The sequence below is a fragment of the Ictidomys tridecemlineatus genome, chromosome 2 (genome assembly GCF_052094955.1).
Source record: "Ictidomys tridecemlineatus isolate mIctTri1 chromosome 2, mIctTri1.hap1, whole genome shotgun sequence".
NCBI classification, from domain to species: domain Eukaryota; kingdom Metazoa; phylum Chordata; class Mammalia; order Rodentia; family Sciuridae; genus Ictidomys; species Ictidomys tridecemlineatus.
In genome coordinates this window covers 21,195,384-21,220,891 of record NC_135478.1, presented here as the reverse complement: position 1 = coordinate 21,220,891, position 25,508 = coordinate 21,195,384, and the positions used below count along the sequence as shown (strand labels likewise).

The following is a 25,508-nucleotide window of genomic DNA, read 5'->3' as shown; positions in this document are numbered from 1 at the left end:
TGAAAGGAAACATAAGAAACATTCTTTAAATATCTCTATAGAAACACAATCCTCACAGCAGTACGCTGAGTAAGACTCCATTTCTTCATTATGGTCCCAACCCTGTGTACCCAGAAGGGCTCCGTAAATCAAAGAAATTCTACTAGCTCTCCAAGGGAAGGGAAGGAGAAGACTCTTCATTCACTGATAAGGAAAACTCATCGACAAGTGTGCAGGACAGCCAGAGCCAGCTGAGGAATATCAAAAGCTGGCAGGAATGGATTGCAGATGGTTTAGGATTTGCATAACACTGCCCTGAAGACATAGCCAAATAGCAAGACAATAGAAATTTATTCCTACACAAATTTCATTTGCATATAAATTTTATATTTGAATCTGAATTCAAAATGTTTGATAAGCCATTTATGAGCCTACCTGAATGTGCTGGTAGATGCAATATTTTTGGATCAAATTTAACTGGCGGTTGCTTCAAAATCTGTGGTTATAAAATAAAAAAGAAATCTTTTAAGATGCATTCTGAGATTCTGAAACAGATGTGTGTCCTAAAATGTCCCCTACAGAATATAAATCAATGAGGAAAACAAATGCTGTAAAACTTATAAGAATTCAACAGTGCTATTCCAGATTAAAATATAGACAATTTATTTTTAAAAATCATTTCAACTGATATCTGCAATAAACTATACTTTCACAAAAAAGATTTGCCCTACCTTGGATTACTCTTCGACTAATTTGTCTAGGTTAGAAATGTCAGCATTTGACAAATATTTACTGGGTACCTACCAGAGTAAGAGACTATTCTAAGCACTAAGGTGGATACAAAATAAAAGACACAATCCTATTGTCAGGAAGCCAATATTCTTGTCAGAGACAGAGGAGACATTAATAACTGTAATACACGAACCTAGAACAGAAAAGGGGCATTAATGGCACAGTGGGAAAAAAAGCAAATAAATCTGGTAATTGACAGCACTGTTTCAATCTTTAATTCCTGGATTTGCTATAGTACTGTGGTCCTATAAGATGACTCACACCAGGAGAAGCTGAATGCCTTTTGATTCCCAAGAGCTCCACTATAATTTTGAACCTTTCCTCGATATCTAAAATTGGTCCTAAAAGTCGGGTTATAAAACCAAAGAAAAAGAACATGGTCCAATATAATCAAATAGTTTGATAGAAAGTTCACTGGGGAAAATGCTCTATTACCCATCAAATGTAGTGTAATTCACAGTTACTCTGCTAGACATGTGAACTCATAAAAATTAGAACAGGAAGTAAAGTGTGAAATGTGTTGGGGGTCTGGATTAAAAAAATAAAAAAACAGCAGTACAAAGAAAGTAATTATTTTAAAGGTGATTATTCACACCTTAGTAACATAATATTACATTCAAAAACACATGAAGAAACAAAGCTCACTCTGGATTAGAAGTGCACTATGAACCATGACTCCTTACACTCTGGCTGTTGCTCCCACATCTGCTCTGCATCTTGACAGCCTTCAAGAGAAAGGGGTCTCTGTATGACCCGCTCACCTTCAGCCTCAGCCTGGTGAGCACCACTCACTGACCCATGGCCACCTTTTGATACCTCAGCAACCAGGATATTTGGAGTGATTCAAGGACATATGGATGGAGAAAGAAAGGGACTGAGAGCTAAGGTCTGCGGTGTAGAGGGCTGCAGCCAACCCCCACATGTCAAGACTGCAGTAACAAGAGGCAGAGCTGCAACATCAAAAACAGTGAGGGAGGAGGAGGGAGGAGGAGGAGGAAGAGGAGGAGGAGGAGGGCTGGGGTTGTGGCTCAAGTGGTAGAATCCTTGCTTAGCACTCGTGAGGCACTGGGTTCGATCCTCAGCACCGCATAAAAATAAAGATATTGTGTCCACCTAACACTGAAAAATAAGTATTTAAAAAAACAAAACAGTGAGGAGAAAACTCACCACTCCAGTGAGGTAGAAGTGAAGGAGAGAGTTGCAGACCAGGTGGGAGCTGGAAAGGCAGACGTAGTCGCTCAAATGAAAGAAGCAGACAAGAGGAATAGCAAAGAATACTCTGAAAACATCACCAATTCCAGCCCTCAGTGAAGCCTAAAACTCGGCCCTTAGTGGTTACACATCTTTCCGCACCTTGGGGTTGTCGATAATTGGGGTGACAATAAGATCTGAGTCTGTGTAGATTAGTGCTCTCATCTGGGATTCCAGGGCCTCCTGGCTCAGGTGTCCATTTGTCACCTGAAATAAGAACAAAAATTACACTTTGTTTCTATGACTGATAAAAGGCTTAGGAGACCTAAAAAGATGCTGAGGAAGACATCATTGTGAAAGGTCTTTGGTATCAATGGATCTTAATTGCTATTCATAGCACTGTCACAGTTTCGACCAATCTTCACAAAAGTCCTGAACTGTGTGTATCATTATTCTCATTTATAGACGGAAAACACAAGGCTTGGGTTTGTTCATGTCAGGGAATCCTTGCCACCAAGACTGGTTAGGACTAGGAGATAGACCTCCTATAGTGGGATATTCTAAACTGTGAGGCAGCGAACTGGTTTTGATTACTAGCATGGCTTTATCTTTCACAAAATGCTAATTATTTGTCTTATGAATATTCAATATGAAACTAAAATTGTAGTTTGGTAGCAAATCAGTACTTCAGCCCAAAGTGTTAAACACCAATATATTTAAAAACCTAAAGTAGAGTTGATAAATAAGGAAAATGGATAAGCAGATGTTCACCATCAGTTCCTCTGAGGTGTTTCTTTGTGCTCTACTTAACTAGAACTCTTATTCCTAGTGTTATGACTTAGTATATAACATCAGGGGATTTGTTTTTTTAGGGAATGGCTGGCTTCACTTAGCATAATCTGCTCTAATGCCATCCATTTCCCTCCAAATTATATGATTTTGTCATTTTTTAATGCAGAATAATACTCCAATGTGTATAAATGCCACTTTTTTTTATCCATTTGTCTATTGAAGGGCATCTAGATTGGTTCCACAGTCTTGCTATTGTGAATTGTGCTGCTATGAACATCGATGTAGCAGTGGAAGAAGATTAACATTAAACAGGGATGAGAGGTGGGAGGGAAAGGGAGAGAGAAGGGAAATTGCATGGAAATGGAAGGAGACCCTCAGGGTTATATAAAATTACATACAAGAGGAAGTGAGGGGAAAGGGAAAAATAATACAAGGGGGAGAAATGAATTACAGTAGAGGGGGTAGAGAAAGAGGAGAGGGGAGGGGAGGGGAGGGGAGGGGAAATAGTAGAGGATAGGAAAGGCAGCAGAATACAACAGACACTAGTATGGCAATATGTAAATCAATGGAAGTGTAACTGATGTGATACTGCAATCTGTATACGGGGTAAAAATGGGAGTTCATAACCCACTTGAATCAAAGTGTGAAATATGATATATCAAGAACTATGCAATGTTTTGAACAACCAACAATAAATAAATAAATAAATAAATAAATAAATAAATAAATAAATAAATAAATAAATAAAACTTAAAAAAAAAATAACATCAGGGGAAAAAGAAGATCTAGGCATTATGAACTTCAACTGAAACAAGGACTAACAAACTGAATAAAACAGAAAACCCAATCAGTGAGGAAAGAAGTTATCTAAAACTAAGGGACATAGATAAAGAAACAGCTTATCAAGTTTCTAGAAACCAAGACGGGCCTTGACAACTTTAGACAAAAGATATAAAAACACATGAAGAATAAAGAAACATGAACTTTCAAGACAGATGGAGATTGACTGACATGGGCACTTGTTAATTATGGAATCTTAAAACCTTATTTTATCTTAGATTAAAACTATAAACCTTCCAGGACTGTGAAGAATAAGTGTAGAGCATTTATAACAATGCTCGACACTGCTCAAAAGAGAACATTTGTAATTGATAAAGTTCTTTTTAAAAATCACACCAGCTTTAGCAGAGAAGGGGCTGGAGGAAGGCAAGGAAGACCTGGGGAGATCAGTTAGGAGATTAGTTATAATAAAAGTCTGATGGAGAGGATGGTGTCCTGGGAGCCTGGGGAGCAGGAAAGGAGTGGAGTCATCACCAGAGCCAAGGGATGGGCATCCCTGCTGACGGCCACTTGTAGGAACTGCTAGTAAGTAACTAGTCCACAGAGCAAACAGGCTGGTACTTGAAAAAAATGGGACTAAGTTAACATTATATGTAGATGCTGTAACTGAACAGTCAGGGAGCCAAAAATCAACTGAAGAATTACTAGAAATAATATAAAAGTTGTTAGGTAGATCAATAGAACATTTATATGTAAAAATTAATCTATAGGTAAACTGAATATATGCACAATGTTATTACTAAGTGATCAATAACTGCAATGAGATCAAAATCATAGTATGATTTTGAAAATACACTGTTCCTTTGAAAATACACATGTGTATAAAACTGAAATTACAAATGCTTACTCTGGGTAATGAAATTCTAGGTGATTTTTCTCTTTGTTCTCTGACATTTTTCAAGTTTTCTATAACTTTTAACTGAATAAAAAGTATCACTTAAAAATCATAAAACACAAATAGTTATACAATTATTGCTTGAATATTCAATAAAACGATGATTCTCTACAATAACCATCTGCCACTTCAACCAAAAAAACATTATTCCATTATTTCTGGAAGAGAGTCCAGAAATAAATCTATACACGTGCTGTCAACTGATCTCCCAAAAGATGTCAACACAAGAAAAGAATCTTTCAATTAAGTGGTGGTAACATCCAAACACAAAACAGTAAAGCTAGACTCCCCCCCCACACACACACCTCCTGACATATAAGAAAATTAACTCAATGGATCAAAGACCTGTATGTAAAAAAGTTATTAGAAGACAGCATAAGCACAACCTCTCTGACCCTGGAGGAGGCAATGGCTTCGTAGATGTGCCGTCTGAAGCACAAGCAATAAATACACAAAAAAGACTAACTGGACTACTCAAAACTAAAACTTTTGTGCTTCAAAGATACCATCAAGAAAGTGAAAAGACAATCTACAGAATGGGAGAAAAAGTTTACAAATCACACATCTAGAATATGTCAACAATTACAACTCAATAATAAAGATAAATAATATAAATGATCAAAGGATTGGAATACACATTTGCCTTAAGAAGATAGATGAGTGGGCAATGACCACATGAAAAGATTCTCGACATCACTATCAAGAATACACAAGTCAGACCACGAGGGGCTGCGCCCCAAAGGGAGTGAAAAGAGCTCAAGAAAACAAAGTTAAGTGTGCTGATCGGGAGCGGACCTCTGGTCTTAAAACTAAGAAGAGACGTGAAATACAGGGCCCCTAATTTTCCAGAGAAGGAAAAAGGACAATTTAGCCAAAGTCCTAGAAGTTCAAAATGTTGGCTTCTAGTTGCATTCCGTCCTGATCCTCCCATTTGGCAAAATCAGAAGGAGCTTATGGCACTGTGTCCAGGTGGTGGAACCAGTGGGAGGGATGAAATCAAGAAAGATCTGCAGCCTCCCGGGCTCAGTGCCCTTAATCCCAGCAATTTAGGAGGCTGAGGCAGGAAACTGCAAATTAGAGGCCAGACTCAAAAATATAAACAGGGCCACCCCTGGTTTCAATCCTTAGTATAAATAAATAAAATGAAAAAAAAAGACACAGATCAAAACTACAATGATACGGAATTTCACACCTACTGGGATTATTATAATCAAAAAGAAACAGCATAGCATTAGTCACAATAGCCAGAAGGTGGAAAGTGTCCATTAACAAATGAAGACTAAGTAAAATGTGGTAAATACATACAAGGGAATATTACCCTTAAAAGGGAATGAAATTCTAGCTCATGCTAGATTCATGGATGAAGCCTGAAGGCAGAGATTTGGGGGTTCAGTGGGTAGAATTTGAGATAATGAAAACATTGTAGAGATGGATGGTGAGGATGATTGTACAAAAATTTGAAAATAATGCCATTTAACTGCACTTAGACATAATTAAAATAGTAAAATAAATGTAATGTATATTTTTATAACTTTTTTCATAGTACTGTGGGTTGAACTGAGGGCCTTGAGCATTCTAGGTAAGCACTCCATCATTGAACTACATTCCCAGCCCCTACCACTTTTTTTTTTTTTTAAAGAAACAACAGATGTTGCTGAGGATATGTAAAAATTGGAAACCTAATACACTGCTTTTGAGACTGTAAAATAGTCTAACAGTACTCTTGAAAGTCAGTTTGAAAGTTCCTCAAAAAGTTAAAACAAGGTGTTTCTATGACATAGCAATTACACTCCTCAGTATATACCCAAAAGAAATGAAAATATACACCCTCACAAAAACTGTACACAAATGTTTAGATGTTTTTTAATCTTTTATACATATTGTTGTTGTTGGACCTTTATTTTATTCTATTTATTTATATGCAGTGCTCAGAATCGAACCCAGTACCTCACACATGCTAGACAAGCGTTCTTTCACTGAGCCACAACCTCAGCCTGCTAAAAATGCACTTTTATTATAGCCAAATGATAGAAACAATTCAAGTGTCTATTAAACTGGTGAATGGGGGAAAAAAAGATGTGATATATACAATAGAATTTTTTGAGAATTAAAGGGAATATAGTACTCATATATTACAACTTGGACAGATCTGGGAAATACCCTATTAATAAGTGAGGGGGAAAAATAGTCATAAAAGACCACATATTGTATGATTCCATTTATATGAAATGCCAGAATAATAAATTTAGAAAAAAGGTACATAAGTGATGTCCCAGGATAAGAGAGGGGAAGAAGTGGGGGAGGACTGCTACAGGATTTCTTCATGGGATGATGAAACAGTTCTTAAAATTCACTGGGGTAATGGTTGAATAACTACGAATACGCTTAAAGACCCTGATTTGTACACTTGACATGGGTTACTTTTATCCCAGGTCAATTTTATCTCAATAAAGCTGCTACCAAGGGTGGTCCCTGCCTGTAAACCCAGCAATCAGGAAGGCTGAGGCAGGAGGATCCCAAGTTCACAGCCAGCCTGGGAAATCTGCAAGACCTTGTTTCAAAATAAAAATGGCTGGGGATATAGGTCCTGGTAGAGCACCCTCAGTTTAATCCTCACTACCACCCCCCACACACGCACACACAAAGCCATTACCAGAACAACTACTAAGAAGCAACAAAATGGGATATTTCCTTTAGAGTAGCTACTAGAAAAAAAAAATGGTCACAGAAAATAACTATTATAAACCTTGCAATTATGAATACAATTCAAATATCAATTGCAATTATTTTTTTCTGAGCTTCTATATCTTATATAGAAAAGATTCTGTCACTGCTTACCTTGGTCAAAGGAGAGGTTTTCTGGGGTGAGTTGTGAGTCATATCCTCACCAGGACTCAATCCCACTGCAGTGCTAGTTCTTGGAGTAGGACGAGAACTGGAAAATACACATAATTCAACATTATTCAGATTTCACAAAATTTATCTGCTGCTTAGTATTTTCTGGGGGGTGGGGGGCAACGCACATACCATGAAAACTGGTAGAACGTGATGGTTACATAAGATCTCACCAAAATTTTAAACTCTAATTTGTGTTTATATGCTATAATTTTTGTAACTGTTAAAGCAATTTCTGGATAATTTATTATTTCTTTCATTTGCAGCTTCTGTGCTATAGCTTTTTGTTGTTTTTTTTTTAAGCTAGAAACTTCAAAACATTCATTTTATAATTTTTTAAATGTCTGCCAGTATAGGCAGGATTAACATAATAAGTCAAAGATTCTACAAAAGATGGAAAATATTTAGCTGTATTTCAATAAAGGGCCCCTATATTCAATTCCCAGTATCACCAAAAAAAAAAAAAATAGCTTGACTTCTGGAAATTTAAATTCATTTTTATTTGAAGTTAAAATACAAAATGAAAAGGCTTTGATCTTACAAATAGAAAAAGCGGTTTTTAAAATTCATAGCAAAATCTAGATTCCTGGCCATCACTTAACTACAACCTTGAAAATGGAGAGTGAAAAGTAGAATCTGGAATTAATATCCGTGTTCTTCACCTCTGTGTAACATGGTTTGCCAGCAGGGCAGCGAGTGCTTTAAGGAAACTTATCTCTCACTGATCCCTTGTTTTGGGACTTCACATACCTAAGAAGAAATATGGATTCATTCAATTGACCCCCAACAGTATTCTTCGGTCGCAACTCAGTTGGATTTTCTAAAACAGAAAAACAAGGTATCATCAAAAGGAATAAAAGTATCATAAGTAGAAAACAGAGAGATTTGAAAAGAAAGCTGAGATTGAAATTAGGAAAACAGAATCCAAAGCAATATGAATGTGCTGGAATGAAAGCTCACCAAGTCTGAAAGATTGGCTTAGCCGTTGGCTACCCTTCTGCCCCTTCGCTTGTCCATTCTGAGGGCTCTGTAAAAACTCCTTGGAATCTTGTGGTTCTGAACACTCCATCACATTTCTGCCAATCAAGAGGAGAAAAAAATCAACATAAACTTATTCAAACTCTACAGTTTTATGTGTAGACCACAAGGTTGAAAAAAAGTAATTAAATTACGCATGACATTTGGAAAGTCATAGTTAGAAAAAGCAATATTTTTCACCAGGTAGTTAAAATGAACACTTTCTATATACAACGTGTTGTACCCAGATGTCTATAACCCTTTCCCTAAAAAATGAATGGTAGCAAGCAGACTAAGATAACACTAAAGCAGTAACTAAACCCAACAATGAATTTCCCACTATTTTTCCTTTTCAGTTGCCTGGCCTGGTCTTGAAGGCAGCAAGGTACAAAGAAAAGCCCTCTATTTCTGTTCCAAGGAACGGAAAAGGGAATTCCTAAGAAGGCAGCAGAGGAAATCCCCTCTTGTTTTTTCTCTTTTCCCCTTGTATCCTACCCAGCCTCCAGGTAATCCTGCAACAGCTTATTGGGGACAAAAGCAGATGCTGGCCAGTGCCTGAAACTCTAAAAAAGGGGAACCCTTTTCTCCGATTGGAAAGCTAGGACCCCAAGAAAATGTGGCAAATCCCTCTTACTCTGCTTCCTCCCTCCCACTACTGCCTCCCACCTCTTAAATCCAAAGACATCCAGCAAGACATAAAAACTACAATATACCGTGACTAAGGGGTCTACTCTGGAAGGTTAAGACTGGCTGGATATTTGAAGACCAACTAATCTAATCCATCAGAGCAAGAGCTTAAAAAAAAAAAAAAAGCCATATGATCATATGAAATTACACAGAAAAAGCAGTTGATTACATTTAAACTGAAAAAGGGCAATTTTAAAAACCTCCAGCTAACATCATACCTATCAAGGAAAAGACCAAATGCTTTCACCCTAACCCCAGAAACCAGCCAAGGATTTCCACTTTCATCATTCCTGATTTAATATCTCACAGGAAAAGTTCTAGCAAATGCAATAAGGTATTGAAAATCCAAAAGGAAGAAATAAAACTACCACTATTTGCAGAGGACATGATTGGCTATATAAGAAATTTGTAATTAACATAAAAATCTTTCATTGGTTGATTAGCAAACTTTTCTAAATAGATGAAAATAAACAAAATTGATGAAAAGAAACACTACACATTTAACAGTAAGTTACATTAGTTCATTTCTTCAAGTCAGACCTAAATATTCATCCAATAAACAAAAAAGGATGCTGAGATACAGCAGAAAATTAACAGTAGCTATTATTATACTCTATTTTTCAAAGTGTTTTCATTTTTCAGTCTCTCATTTTTCCCTCTACAACTCTCGGGGTAAAATAATAACTACACTCATTTCAGAAATGATGAACTAAGGATCAGAGGTGTCCTGGACTTGCTGACACTAACAAAGACCAGAGCCCACTCTCCTGATGCACCTTTCTTCTTTTCTATAATGCCAACTCTGTGCCAGATAAAAGCAAATGGAAGGTGGAAGGTGTAACTCAAAGTTCTGTGGCTCCAGAGAGCCTAATACAATAATGAGAACATATTGATGCCCACTGGATCACAGAAATTCAAGTTTGGGAGAAATTGTAAATAGAATTCTCACTTCTCTGCACAGTACACTAAATCTGCCAAGATTAAAAATAAGCAGACAATCCTTCACCAGCAAATGAGCTGGGGATGGGGGAAGCTAGTCAAGAAAGACTTTCTCCCTATTCAGCTACTTTTCACACATTGCTCTTCTCCAAACACTTCAATTGCTAAGTGTCCGAGGCTAACAGGATTTTATAATAAACATGAAGTACATTAGGCAGGATGAGCTAGGTGATGCAATGGTTATATCCAAACACCAAATCTGGGTGGCTTAGAATCTCACTACTTTGCATCTCACTCATGTGCAGTCATTGAAGGTTGGCAGGAATGCCAAGTGTATCACTATTACTCAAGAGCCAGGCTGACAGAAACTTCATGTTGACGTTTTCCTTCCAGATTACACCAGCAGAAAGAAGAAAAGCGGCCAATCACACGTTAGTTCTTGAAGTTTCTATACAGAAGTAACATCACTTCTACTCATGTCAGCCAAATCAAGTCATATGACCACACCTAACTTAAAAGGGGAAATGGCTTTCTACCATGTACTTGGAAGGCAGGAAGCCAGGCATGTTTGGCGAGCAGGACTGATAACCACTACAGTACATCACTAATTGAAATAAAAAATAAAACTGGTCAGAAAATGAGCAAAGTCAAGAACACAAAAATATGACTAAACTCATTAAGCAACCCTGAATTATACAAATGCTCTATTTTCTCTATGAAAGCACAGAAATTCAGGTCACTGATATTGCATCATTAGAATAGTACGGGGCACATATGTTCAATAACTACACTCCAAGCACAAAAAATGTTTACACTACCTGAAGCTGAAACCCTCCATGTTGGATTCCTGGTCTTCTCTAGTGAAAGCATTCTTCCAAAATGAATGCTGCAGTAGTCCTGTCCAAGTTAATCTTGATAAAACAAATATTAAAGTTCCATTTTAGCATGATGTACCATAGAGAATTCCCAGGGCATTTCCCAATTATATATAACATCAGATTTTATAATTTGTAAACATCATACAAATGTACCTTTGAAATTGCTTTACAGTTTTCCGTTTCATTTCAGAACTCAATTAACCTCTTATACAACAAAGTCAGAAGAAATATTTCAGAAGCTTTAAATAGTACATAATGAAACTAGGAATTACAAGTCTCAGGTTTCACATTACATTGAGCTGGATAAAAATATTTCAGGTGTCCCAACCAGTCTAGAAAGAGAGTCAATCAATTTGCGATTTTAAAGTAAATATGTCAGATATTATCCATCTATAATTCTGTCACCCATTATATCCCAAGAAAAGCAAGATTAATTTAGTTACCCTGCTATTTGGGACATTTCAGTTGGGGAACTTAACCTTTCCTATTCAGAAATAGGAATATCTGTTTCTTAACTATATACAGTCACACCCCTAATTAGGAGTCAAAATCATATCTAGCTTGTTCACTTATACTAAAGTGACTTTAGGCTAATCTAAAACCCAGATCCAATTTCAAAGAATCAAATGTTACTACTGATTTAAACTCACTAGATTGAGAAAAGTTAAGCCTGACTGAAAATTAAAAACAAGTAATTTTTTTAAATTTTCACATTTTTCAAAATATCTATTTAAATAAAATCACTTTGATTAAAAGTAAAACAAAAATATTAAAAGAATTTGCAACTACATATAATAATATCCTTTTACACAAAGGGTTCTTTTTTAAAATATTTATTTTTTATTTGTAGTTGGACACAATACCTTTGTTTTATTTATTTTTATGTGGTGCTGAGGATCAAACCCAGGGCATCGCACATGCTAGGCAAGCACTCTACCACTGAGCCACAACCCCAGCCCCAAGCAAAGGGTACTTATAATTTACTAGATAAATAAAAATGGTCAATAAAGTAAAATTGATTTTTTATCCATAAGATTAGCAAACACCTAAAAAATTAAGCAAGCCTACTGTAGATGAAGGTGGTAGGCAAGGAGCCTGCTAATATACTGTTGCTGGCAGTGTAAATGTAGCAAGTGTACCAAACTTCTAATGCTCCCAGCCTGAGCAATCCTGCTTTGAGAAGTTTATACAAAGATCTTTGCTCAAGTGGACACCCTCAAAAAACCCAGAGCGATATCTAGTCCAGTTATTATAATATTCTAAATCTAGAAGCACTCTAAATGTCCGTTTTTATTATATATTATTGTACCTACATTCTTCAGCCACTTTAAATCACTAAGCAGATATATATATCTATTAATTTGGGAAAAAGATTCCACAATATACTATGAGAGAAAATAGTTGGTTATGGAGTAGTATTAAGTAAAAACAGTATACAAGAAAAATTATATAATATAAATGTAAGAATTTGCAGATATACTATACTAAATATAGCTGTCCCCCAGTGTCTTTGGGGGATTGGTTCTGGGATCATCCCACCAACATACCCCAAAAATGCAAGGATACTCAAATTTCTTTATGAAACGACATATTTGCATACCATCCACACACATCCTCTTCTACACTTTAAATCATCTCTAGATTACTTATCATACCAAACATAATAAAAATGCCATGTACATATAGTTATACTGTATTATTTAGGAGCTACTCACAAAAACAAGGTCTATACATGATTATTACACAATTTTTCCCCCAGTACTAAGGATTGAACCCAGGGTGCTCAACCCCAGGGTGCTCAACCACTGAGCCACATCCACAGCGCTTTGTTATATTTTATTTAGAGTTGTTTAGGGCCTCCCTAAGTTAAGACTGGCTTTGAACTTGCAATCGTCCTGCCTCAGCCTCCATGCTTGAGATTACAGGCATTTGCCACTGTGCCTGGCTAATAGATATTTTTATTTTTATTTTTTTTTAATATTTATTTATTTTTTTTTTTTAGTTTTCGGCGGACACAACATCTTTGTTTGTATGTGGTGCTGAGTATCGAACCCGGGCCGCACGCATGCCAGGCGAGCGTGCTGCCGCTTGAGCCACATCCCCAGCCCCTAATAGATATTTTTAAATTAATATTTTCAATTTGCATTTGATTGGATTTATAGACACAGAACCTACAGATACAGAGCACTGAGTATAAATCTCTATATTTATATATTTATATCCTATCAAAAAATGCCTGAGGGCTGGAGTTGTGGCTCAGTGGTAGAGCACTTCCCTCGCACGGGCAAGGCCCTGGGTTTGATCCTCAGCATCACATAAAAATAAATTTTTAAAAATAAAGGTACAATAAAAAAAAAAAACTGCCTGAAAAGTTAGCCACCAAAATAACACCAATCCTAAAGTATTCTAATATAAGCAAAAGAGGTTTAGTCCTACAGCTTATAGAAGAATTTGCTTCTCCTTCTACAGTGTTTTTCATACATTTGATAAAAATAGGGAATTATTTTACATGCTATACTAAACATTCCCCATTTTATACCCAGAAAGAGAACGCCCAAATACTTAACTAAACCCTCTCCCTAACTCCCACCTATCAAGTGGCAGAACCAGAAAAGCAGTTGCTCTTGGGCTGGTGATGTAGCTCAGTGGTACAGCACTTACCCAGCACACACAAGGCCCTGGGTTCCCTGGGCTCCATGCTCCCATACACATTTTCAAACTAAGGAGACTCCCCAGCCTCTCTGACCTTGTACTATAACAATTTCTAACTACTTGACCATCACTGAAACTCAAAAAATTCACCATATGCCTATTATCCTTTTCAGTGCTATCTTCATTATGATAGGATTATTATAAAAGACATCACATTGAAATGTCACTTTGAATTAACTCTCTTGACAGCATCATTCCTAGTTCTATAGTCTCTAACACTTTCAGCAACATACAATGGAAAGAAGTGTACTCCTTGGGTCTGGGAGTCATAAGAAAATAATGTATCAACTTATCAGGTAATTTTTTTTTTTTAAACATGATGCTGGTGATGGAACACAGGGCCTCCTGCATGCTAGGTAAGCACTCTACCCTGGAGCTACACCCCTACCCTGGCAACTATTTAATTCATGAAAAGAGAAACTGACTAGAAATACCTCATGATTAAAAACTCTTACAAAGTGAGAAAATGCAATCCAAAGTCAGACTTCTTAAAAACAAAGTAATTTGAATAGTTATTTAAATATTAAGAACACTACTTTAAAAGTATGTCAGAAAAAAATATTATACAATCATTCATGTTAAAAACTGGTCATACCTTTTCTGAGGGTCTTTTTGAAGTAACCCATTAAGCAAATTAATAAAGTCTGAAGATGCTTTAGGAAGTGAAGAATCTATAAGCAAATTTCCAAAAAGAAAAAGTGAAAAGTAATGAATACATAACATTTTAAGCCTACATCAGAATATTTAAAGTAATAGTAATTAAAGCCTACAAAGTACTTTTAAGAGAACAATTACAGCCTCCATTTAATGGGGCAGGACAGGGGAGGTGCACAGCACAAAGGTACCGAACTTCTCCTAGATCACACGAAATAATGAATCTCAAAAACTAAGTCTTACCTAACCTTTAAACTTCCTTTTTACCAACAAACAACCTCAATAAAAGTCACCAACTTTACAATGATGCTTCTGCCTTCTGCAATTGGTTAAGCCTTATTCTCAGAAGGTCTCCTACCCTGACCAAACTTGCTTTAAAAATATACTATCATTAAACTACTTGTAATGACTTCTTTATTTTGAAGTTCGTTAACAGGGAAATAATTTACATTGCAAATTTATAAAACCGGCCAATTTCATTAATCTCAAAATTTTGTTTTTTTAGTTAGATGAGCATTAAATTATGGACAATTCATCAGTTTATGGTAAAAAGAAATGATCTAAGACAATAGCCAAACACCCCTGAGATAAGGCAATCAATTTAGATGGAACCACTATGCACCGTGGCCCAAGTTTGATGAAGATCACCTAAATAATTAAGCTTGGGCCACTTGTGATAGCATGACCTGACCCCCTAATACTTTTTCAGATTTCTCTTCCCCACACGAAAACCTATAAGTTATACCAGAAAATACTTATTAAAAAAATTTGATCTTCTAAGACTATTTTTGACTTTTTAAAAAAATGACAGCAGAATGCATTACAATTCTTATTACATGTATACAGCCCAATTTTTCATATCTCTGGTTGTATATAAAGTACGTTGACACAAATTCATGTCTTCATACATGTACTTTGGATAATGACGTCCATCACATTCCACCATCCTTGCTAATCCCCTGCCCCCTTCCTTTCCCTCCCACCCCGAAGGCCGACTCATAGTGGGGTAGGGAAGGGGAGCATGGGAGGAATAGATGAATTCTAGAAAGACTATTTTCAAGGTATCAAGATTTTTATTTTTTCCACCTAGGATAATTCTAGAAATATCAAAAGTATTCTGCATTTCTATTTACTCCATTTATTGCTTCAGAAATTTTTCTTTTAAATATTCAACAAATATTTGTCCAGTTCTATATTCAAATGTATCTTAAGGTCAACTTATTTAATAATGTTTTATTTTTCATTTCTTAAAATGAATGGTAGATTGTTATGTCAGTCATATTTGTATAATTAAAGTTCCAACATTTTTTAAATACAATGATATCTAATTTTAAAGATTTTTAAAATTTCTCAGGATAGCATTACTATTCATCCAGCTAAGGACAGATAATCATCACCTGATGTGTTCTATAGAAACACAACAGAAATAATCATATGAGACATGAATACCAATAAAGTAGTACAGTCAAGAAACATGTATGATGATTCTTAAATCTTTAAATCTGTTTTCTTATAAGAGAACAAAATTCATGTTTTTAAATGAAACTTAGTAATACTTTCTTTTCAATTTTAATATAAAAAAATGGCAAAGAAAAAGCTATTAACTTGGGATCACTTGTAAAATACTTTTGAAGTTTATGCATCAGTAAAGCAGACTTGGGGAAAGGTACACTCAGTATAAGGTATAAATTAACTGCACTTTTTTGAAATCTTACCTTTTGGAATAGGTGGTAAAGGATCTTCATATAAAATCTTTTCAATTAATTCTGAAACACTTTCTGAGAAGAATGGAGGTTTTCCTGAAATCACATAAACTTGCAAAATTAAACAGTTTGCTATCACCAATTCTAAACTTATCTCAACTACAAATACTTTAGAAATATACAATTTATAGAGAAAAACAAGTACTACTCTGTGAATACCTAATATGTACACCAAGCACATGGTATCTTTTTATACTTCTAATTCAAAATTTACTATTCTAACCAACACATAAAATCATCACATATAGATCACTACCATGATCCAAGGGTTTCATGGGCTACTCAACAGATCTTAATTCTGTCACAAGGCACCTTTACAAGAATTTCTACTAACAATCAATTTTTAATAGACACATTTTGATATTCCAGATTACTATCACGATTACCTACATGTCAAAAAATTTCTAAAACCTATATACACCTAAGTATCAAGCAATTCAGCCAAAATGGGTATATATAAAAACAATAAAACCAGCTTTTTGATATCTTATAGATAAAATATTTGCAAACTAGAGAATTAACCTGCTTTTTATTTATTTGTTGTAGTCTAACCTTGATTTTATATTAAACAAGAAAGTAATCACCTGAAAACATTTCATAAAGCAGGCAGCCCAAAGACCAGAGATCACTGGTGACAGAGAAGTCAGTACCCCTCATAACCTCTGGTGCTGTATAGATAGGAGATCCTAAAAAAAGTACAAAGAACAACTCCGTTAGGCATTTGTATTATACCCACTCAACCTGGGAGAGATCTAGTGAGATGTAGAAGACAGGAAGAAAATATACATGAATAAAAAACTTCATGTGTATTTTGCCTTTTAAAATGTTTAATTTTTTTCAGTAGTCTAGGCAGTTTTGTTTTTTTATTTTTTAATTATCAGGGCTGGGGTTGTGGCTCAGCAGTAGAGCGCTCGCCTACCATGGGCAAGGCCCTGGGTTCAATCCTCAGCACTACATAAAAATTAAAGATGTTGTATCCAACTACAACTAAAAAACTAAATATTGTCTTTAAGTAATAGATGAACACAATACCTTTATATTTTATTTACTTTTATGTGGTGCTGAGGATTGAACCTAGTGCCCCCCCTCACACGTGGTAGGCAAGCACTTTACCACTGAGCTAAAACTGCAGCCCCATGTTTGTTGAGATTACATCTTGCAAAGGATATATATAAGATTTTAAAAATTCTCCTAAGTGAGAGGCATGGAACTTTCAGTTTTTATACACACATACTCTTTAATAATTTATATAGTCAAAAAAAAAACCTTCATTATACCATTATAATTTAAAAAGGTTGTTGGACAGCCTCCATAACCCAAAATTCTACTGGCTTAACAATGAAGGTACTTGTTAAAATCCTTGTCCATCACAAGTCAACTGAGGGACTCTGTTCCTCACAGTCAAAAACCCAGGATGATGGAGGCTCCATCTCAATCCATGCATCCTCAGTTATGGAGGCAGGGAAAAAAGAATTAGCAAATTACACACTGGCTCTTAAAATTCCCATCTCCAAGTGATTTGGCTGGCTTCTGCTCAAACCTTGATGGATTTGGCTGGGGAGAAAATTCAGTCCTACCACATATCCAGGAGAATGGGAAACATTTGATGAGTGGCACTTACTTACGTGTATAATATATACTTTATACAAGTTTAGCGTTACACAGAAACACCACGATAGAGCCTGAAAGTTCCTTTATTCACTAATGAGAGATGTTACAGGGGTATTCACAATCCCACAAGTCACAGCTGGGCAGTCAGAACCACCACCAACACCAACACCCAGGTGTTGGTGGATATTCTTATCTCTACCTGGTGGATACTCTATCCACTCCACCTCCCAAACCCCAGTAAGAATGTTCTCCCCATGAAATAATCAATTATTCAGAAACAAAATTCTACTCGGGTAAACCTTCCAGCACATTTTACCTCCACGGCTTACTACAGCCACAACGGCAGCCTTATGTGTTCCTAAGTGTAGTTTCACAGTTCTCCCAAGGAACTTTCTTGGTATGCTGTCACATTTTATACACAAACTCCTTCAACATTATGAAGGACCTATTTGCCCACCTTAGATGCTGAGGAAACAGAGATAAATTGGACCCTTGGGATACCCAGGCATCCTGCACAGCACTTAATAGGTTCTTCATTAACATTTGTTAAATGTGAATGACTATGTATCTTTTGCCACTAGAAATATAAGTTCAGTGAGCACCAAGGTTTTTACCTGTTTATTCACATCATATTCCTAGGACCTAGAACATGTCTAAATGTCAAATTAATAAACATGAAATTATCAAAGACATTAATAAAAGAATATGAAGTCCCTACATTCATGATCAAACAGGTAAAATAAATAAGTGTGTGTGTGTGTGTGTGTAAATTCAATGATAAACTGCATAGAATACTATGAAAGAAAACAACCAATACTTAAATACCTGGTCCAATAAAATCTTAGACAACGAAGAAAAAAGTCATCTGGGAAAAAGCTGAAGGCAGAAAAGAACAGGGGGAAACTAAAGGAAAAGGGACATATGGAAGCAACCATCTGATGTGTGCAGGAAAACTGTAAGCATGCTGTTTTAATGGAATGTAAGGCAAAAGGTAGTGAGGGCTGGGGATGTAGCTCAGAGGTAAAGCACTGCCCTGGCATGCACAAGGTCCTGGGGTTTGGTCTCCAGCACTGCAACCCCACCCCACCCCCACCCCCCGCAAAAAAAAAAAGGGTAGGGAGTCATGGGGGATGGGGTAGTCGAGGTCTTCCAAGAAGCAGACACAAAGTCAGAAATCAACAGTGCAAGGAAAGTATTACAGGAAGCTCTAAGTTAGGGGTAGTTGGTCAGACAGCAGTGTATAATGGACCCCAAGTGAAATACCACACAGTCTGAGAGGGGTTCAGAAAGTCATCAAGAATCCCTGAACCAACACTGGCATCAGACCATCTCACAGAAATAGGCCTGCATTAGTATCCTGCCACGCTGGTTGTGGCTTCTGGGGAGCACTGCCTCAGAACAAAAACAGGCTGTCCACGTCAAAGCCCCTCAAGGAACAGGAGACCTTGGTTAATCATGTACCCTGTAGTTGAAGAATGAGGCACACTTTTAGGAGCATCACAAGAATAGAGAAGCAAATAGGCAGATGATCTGGAAACCCAAACTTTAAACTGTAGGAAGGAGATTCTAAACTTGAAACTCATTTCATCAACTCAAATTCCCAGCTTCTCTCAATCAATCAACACTGATCCAGGGCAGAACTGAGTGAGTCCAGCTCAACATAATCTTCTCCTCTTAAACTGGGCCATTTCATTCATTCACATAACCCTCCAGTTCCTGAAGTTTGGGACCCATGATCAACAGGAAATTAAATCCTAGAAGCTATGACGTTATTCTCAAGGTTACGCAGTAAGGAGTAAGTCAGAATGAGAATCCAGGTGTCCTTTTAGAAGCTCTTTGCAATGCTACCTTTATACAGACCATCCAAAGCTTTCCATTCATCATAACATCAGCTTCACTCCTAACAGATTCTTGATGGTTATACACCGCTGCTGACCAACTGACAACCCCACCACAACACCCAGTCACCTGCATAGGTCAAAAGTCAGGTTATTTCATGTGCCTTGCTCATCACCATACTTAAATTGTAAATTATCAAAAGCTCCAAAGAGAAGTGGTTTTGCTTATTATCAGAGGATGTGAAGGTGAGTTGACTACGACATGGACAGCCCACAAAGGCAAGGATTGATTCTGCCCTGCTAGTTATGAGGGCATTCTCCACTGACATGACCTATCACAAGGACTGTGCTAGCATCACTTCCAGAACTTCTATACTTCACACAGCTCTCTTCAGCTTACTAAAGGGGAATATTTCAAATATACATTCCTGAAATAGCCTTTCTTGGTTTCTATAATAAAATCTTAAATAACTCAGAACTCAATATTCTACTAATATAGCCACAATAGCTATCTTCATAGAGTGCTGGTCATTCTATGGAAAGCTAATTGAGGTTCCTAAAAGCTGCAATGTTGGTGTGAAATTTTTCCTATACAAGACTGGCTCTAATAGTTAAATTTTCTTTGGTTACATTTATGGTGACTACAATTATCCTGCTATTCTCCATACTTTTCCCTCATCTCTCTCATCCCTAGGGCACATGGCTGCCAAGCCCAAGCACCCAACTTAACTGATGGCACAGCAGGTATCATAGAGCTTCAATGGCCCCAGTCTCAGGTACCTTTTCATGGAATTTGAGAAGAGATCTTCACCATTTCTACCAAAAGGTAGAAGAAATAGCACTTCAAGGGCTGGGGATGCAAGTTACTGGCAGAGCACTTGCCTAGTATGCATGAAGCCCTTTGATCTCATACTACAAAGAAAAATAGAAATATCACTTCAATTCTCCCTTAGGTACAGTAATTTTAACACCCCAGCCCCATTTCATTGCCAAAGTAAACCTACCAAGAATACACCCCCTAGAAATCTGTCCCAAATGGAGAAGATAAGTCACTTAATGATATTGAAGTATACCTACTAACCACAAGGGTGTGCCAGGCACTGTTCTAAAGAGTTGGAAGAGTCCCTTCTCTGTTCTAATGAGTGGCTGGTAACACATCAATTAGCACATAGCATTAGAGGCTTCTCACACCTAAAAATATTAGATCCAAAAGGAAATCTGTAATCCATGGACAAAGCTATACCCATGTCCAAGTTTCTTCCAGTAGTTTCTATTTTCTTTTTTTTTTAATTTTTTATTTTTTTTAATTGGTTGTTCACAACATTACAAAGCTCTTGACATATCATATTTCATACATTAGATTAAAGTGGGTTATGAACTCCCAATTTTACCCCAAATGCAGATTGCAGAATCACGTCGGTTATACATCCACAATTTTACATAATGCCCAATTAGTAATTATTGTATTCTGCTACCTTTCCTATCCCCTACTATCCCCCCTCCCCTCCCCTCCCCTCCCATCTTCTCTCTCTACCCCATCTACTATAATTCATTACTCTCCTTGTACATGATTTGTTTATAACAAAAGACCAACACCATCTCCTAAACACAAACTTTGGGTGGCCCAAGAATTATTATGATCTTTAAGCTCTCTAAGTCCACATACCTTTGACTCTATTTTTCATGCTTTTCTTCAGCATATTTTCCCCACTGTCACCTCCTCCTTCTTCTGCTGCCACCAAGGCAAAGAACTCTTCCAAATTTTCACCTTCCACTTTCGCCAAGCAAAAATTGCTAAACTTCAAAGTGCCAGGCCCTTCCAAGAGTATCTATAAAGATCAAAATACGTTTCTAGAAACAAGTTCAATTTAATTTGCATATCCATTAGTACCTCTTATAATTGCACTACAGACTTTCAGAGTTGGCTTTCTTGCTTCATCACAACTCAAAAATGCTAAAAATTTTTTAAAGAAGCTAATGAAAAATACAACATTTTAATACATTTTAATAGAATCGTCCATGTTAATAGAATTGGCCATTCTCAGATACCATATAACCACAGGGGAAACCTCAGACTTTTGGTAAATAAAGTACAATGTATATTATATTTAAAAAGTGTCTATTTAATTCATTTTTTTCCATGTTGAACATTTTGAGGTCTTTACATATTCTGGATATTAATATTCTGTAGAAGAATAGCACCAAAGATTTTTCTCCCATTCTGTAGGTTTTCAAATCGGGTATTGTGATAGCTCCAGATTGCCTTTTTTGGCTTCGAATTGCTTTGACTGTTCTGGGTCTTACTATTCCGAGTGAATCTTAAGACTGTGTTGTTTTTTTTTTTTTCCCTAGTTCTGTGAAGAATGTTATTGGTATTTTGATGAAGATTGAATTGAATCTGTATATTGCTTTTGGTGTATGGCCCTTTAATAATATTAATTCTGCCTGTCCATGAGCATGGCAAGATTTCCCATCTTCATGAGTCTTCAATTTCTTGCTTCAGTGTCCTATAGTTTTCACTATAGAGGTCTTTCACCTCCTTGATTTATTCCTAGGTTTGTTTTTTGTTGTTGTTTTGTTTAAGGCTACTGTGAATGAAATTGTTTTCTTGATTTATCAGCATATTCATTATTGGTATGTAGGAAAGCTATTGATTTTCATATCAATTCTATAAACTGCCACTTGGCTAAATTATCTCTATCAATCTTCTGGTGGATTTCTTTGAACCTCCTAAGTATAGAATCATATCATCTGCAACAGTGATAATTTCACTCTTTTCTTTCCTATTTTTATCTCTTCCTTTTCTTGCCCAATTGCCCTACCTAGAATTTCTAGCACCATTTAAGTAGTAATAATGAACATCCTTGTATTTTTCCAGATTTTAAAGAAAATGCTTTCAGTTTTTCCTCATTCACTATAAGGTTGGTTTGGGGTTTTATATTTACAGCCTTTGTAATGTTGGAGATTTCCTCTAGCTTTAGTTTCTTTAATATTTTTCAGTTCTAGGTGAACACAATATATATTTTTATGTGGTGCTAAGAACCAAACCCAGTGCCTCACACGTGGTAGGCAAGCGCTCCACCTGAGCCACAACCCCAGGCCTATCTCTAGTTTCTTAATGCCCATTAAAGGCTTTCTCTGCATCTGTTTAGATGACCAATTTCTGTCTTTAATTCTGTGTGATGAGTTATATTTATTACTTTGTGTATGTTAAACCATCCTTGCATCTCTGGAATAAAACTTGGTTTTGATGTACAATCTTAATATGTTGTACACATTTTGCTAATATTGTATTAAGGATTTTTTCATTTAAGTTAGGGGTATTTGAGTTTTCTTTCCTTGATGTTTCCTTACCTGATTTTGGTAAGATATACTGGCTTCATAGAATGAATTTTTTAAGTGTCCCATCCCTATTTAGTGGAATAATATGAGGAACATTGACATTAGTTCTTTAAAAATCTAGAATTCAGCTGAAGATCCATTTGATCCTGGGATTTTCTTTGCTGGAAGGCTTTTCATTACTGCTACTTGATTACTAGTTACTGTTCTATTTAGGTTTTCTATGTCTTCTCCATTCAATCTTGGCAGGCCACATGTCTAGAAACATCCATATCTTCTAGATTTCCTAGCTTACTGGAATTTCCAAAATAGTCCATAATGATCCTCCAGATTTCTATTTCATGTGTTATTTTAATTTGGGTCTTCTCTTTCTTTTGGCTAGGTTGGATAAGGGCTACTCAATCTTGTTTATCTTTTCAAAAAACCAACTCTTGATTTCATTGATTTATTGTTTTATTCTCTACTTCAGCTCTGATCTTAATTATTTCCTTCCTTTTTACAGGTTTTGAAATTGGTTTCTTCTTTTGCAATGGCCTTAAGACGTATCATTAGGTTGTTAGTTTGGGCTCTTCTGATTTTCTTATGTAGACACTCATAAGCTGTAAACTTTCCTCTTAAAATTGCCTCCACAGTGTCCCAGAGTTTCTAGTATGTTGTACCTCTATTCTCATTTGGGTCTAAGACTTTGATTTCTCCTGATTCCTTCTATCACCCATTCATAATTCAAAAGAATATTATTCAATATCCATGTGGTTATCTAGTTTCTGTAGGGTTTTTGGGTGTTGATTTCAAATTTCATTCCATTATTATCTGATAAGATTCAAGGAATTATATCATTTTTTGTATTTGCTAATTGCCTTGTAGCCTAAAATATGATCTATTTTTGGAGCAAGTCACCGAGAAGGAAGTATATTCAGTTGTTGGATGAAACATACCACAGATATCTGTTAAATCCAATTTACACACAGACGCGCACGCAAAATATACACACACGCATGTAATACACAAGCATCATCCTAAGCCCTCCTGGCTTTTAGAGTTTGTGCTCAGAAACCATAAATCATTCTTTTGGCCTGCCTCTATAGCCTATTTCTCTCGAGACTTTTAAAATTCTATCCTTGTCCTAAAAGATGTTTTAATTATAATGTGTCAGTTGTTTTTTATTCTTGTACATTTGGAGTTCTAAATGCCTCCTGTATCTAGATGTTCCTTTCATTCAAGATTTCTGAACTTCCAAGATACTCTTACTGTCCAATATTGAATTTTAGGAAATCCCTTTCACCCACCTCACTATGAAGCAGTACTCTCCCTTCTTGAAGTCTGAGCCACAGAGCAACTAGGAATGCAGTTTTCTAATCTACCATCTTGAATCCCCCTATGGTTTAGATCTTAAATATTTCCCAAACGCTCATGTGTTAAAGCCTTGTTCCCCAGGGCAGCAGTTTTCAGAGGTAGGCCTTTGAGAACTGAGTATATTGTAAGAGCTCTGATCTCATGAATGGACCAATCCAATTATGGATTCAGAGTTTAATGTGCTATTGGGAAGTAGTGGAAACTTTAGGAGGTGGGGCCTAGTTGGAGGACGTAGGTCATTGAAGGTGCTGTGCTCCCTTAGTGTGTATTTTGCACCGAACACCTTCCTCTCACCTCCCTAGCAATCATGAAGTAAGAGTTTTGCTTTACCACAAGCTTCCCACCAACATTCTGGCTCACCACAGGTCCAGAAACAGTAGAGCCAAATGATCACAGACTGACACCTCTGCAACTGTGAGCCAAAACAAATCCTCCCTCCTTTTAAATTGTTTGGTGTTGTGTCACGGCAACAGGTAGTTGACTACTACGGTCTACACTAAACCTGTACAGTTTTTTTTGTCATCATTCAATAAATGTAATGTAACAACTATTTACATAGCATAGCACTTATTGTATAAGTAATCTAGAGATTTAAAATACGCAGGAGAATATAAGTTGAAAATACTATGCCATCTTATATAAGGAACTTGAGCATCCTAGGATTTTGGTAACAAAAGAGGGTCCTGAAACTAATTCCCTTGTGGCTATCTAGAAATGACGATACCGTATCTAACAAACTGTACTTATCAACCCTCCGTGACATCTAAGAGACTTGGAAAATCCATCAACCTTTTATTCAAGAGGCAATATAATAAAAGATAAAAACCAGAATTCTGAATTTACAGAACTAGACTTGAGCCCAACACTTACTTGCTATCTGATACTTCATGTGTAAAATGTGAAACACCTAAGTCTTCAGATTACTGTAAGGGTTACAGTAAGGGCTAATAACTATGACTAGCAAGTGATAAGCACTCAGGTTTGCTAATATAATTTGTGAATATATTTTTTTTTTATAAACATGCTGGGAAGTGACATGGTTTCTTCTAGAGTCATTAAGAATATTTCTAGGTGGTTGTAATGGATTGGGTCACGTCTGTTTTTAAAAGTAACTTGAAGTTAACTCATAACTTCTAGTCATAAATACTTACTATAACATGTCTATTAGTCTACAAAAGTGGTTTTTGGACCTCAAGCATCAGAATTCTCTGAGGACTTGTTAAAGTGCAGATTATTAGCCACTCCCCAAAAGTTTGTTTCCTAAAGTCCAGGGTAAAGCCCAAGAACCTGCATCTCTAACAAGTCCCAGATAATAATACTGATCTAAGGAACA

The 25,508-nt window shown here is 36.4% G+C and overlaps 1 protein-coding gene across 2 annotated transcripts in view; it reads right to left on the bottom strand.

The window, feature by feature from the left end:
* Positions 1–25,508, bottom strand: part of Ulk4 (unc-51 like kinase 4) — a 496,824-nt gene that overhangs the window by 452,681 nt on the left and 18,635 nt on the right. For both annotated transcript variants that reach the window (XM_040290054.2, XM_013361299.4), the window contains exons 5-14: positions 21,150–21,312; positions 16,619–16,720; positions 15,987–16,070; positions 14,213–14,288; positions 10,846–10,938; positions 8,345–8,460; positions 8,135–8,204; positions 7,328–7,424; positions 2,125–2,229; positions 415–475 (exon numbers count right to left, since the gene is read on the bottom strand). In XM_040290054.2, coding sequence (XP_040145988.2) covers positions 415–475; positions 2,125–2,229; positions 7,328–7,424; positions 8,135–8,204; positions 8,345–8,460; positions 10,846–10,938; positions 14,213–14,288; positions 15,987–16,070; positions 16,619–16,720; positions 21,150–21,312 — 967 coding nt within the window. The remainder of the gene's footprint in view (positions 1–414; positions 476–2,124; positions 2,230–7,327; positions 7,425–8,134; positions 8,205–8,344; positions 8,461–10,845; positions 10,939–14,212; positions 14,289–15,986; positions 16,071–16,618; positions 16,721–21,149; positions 21,313–25,508) is intronic.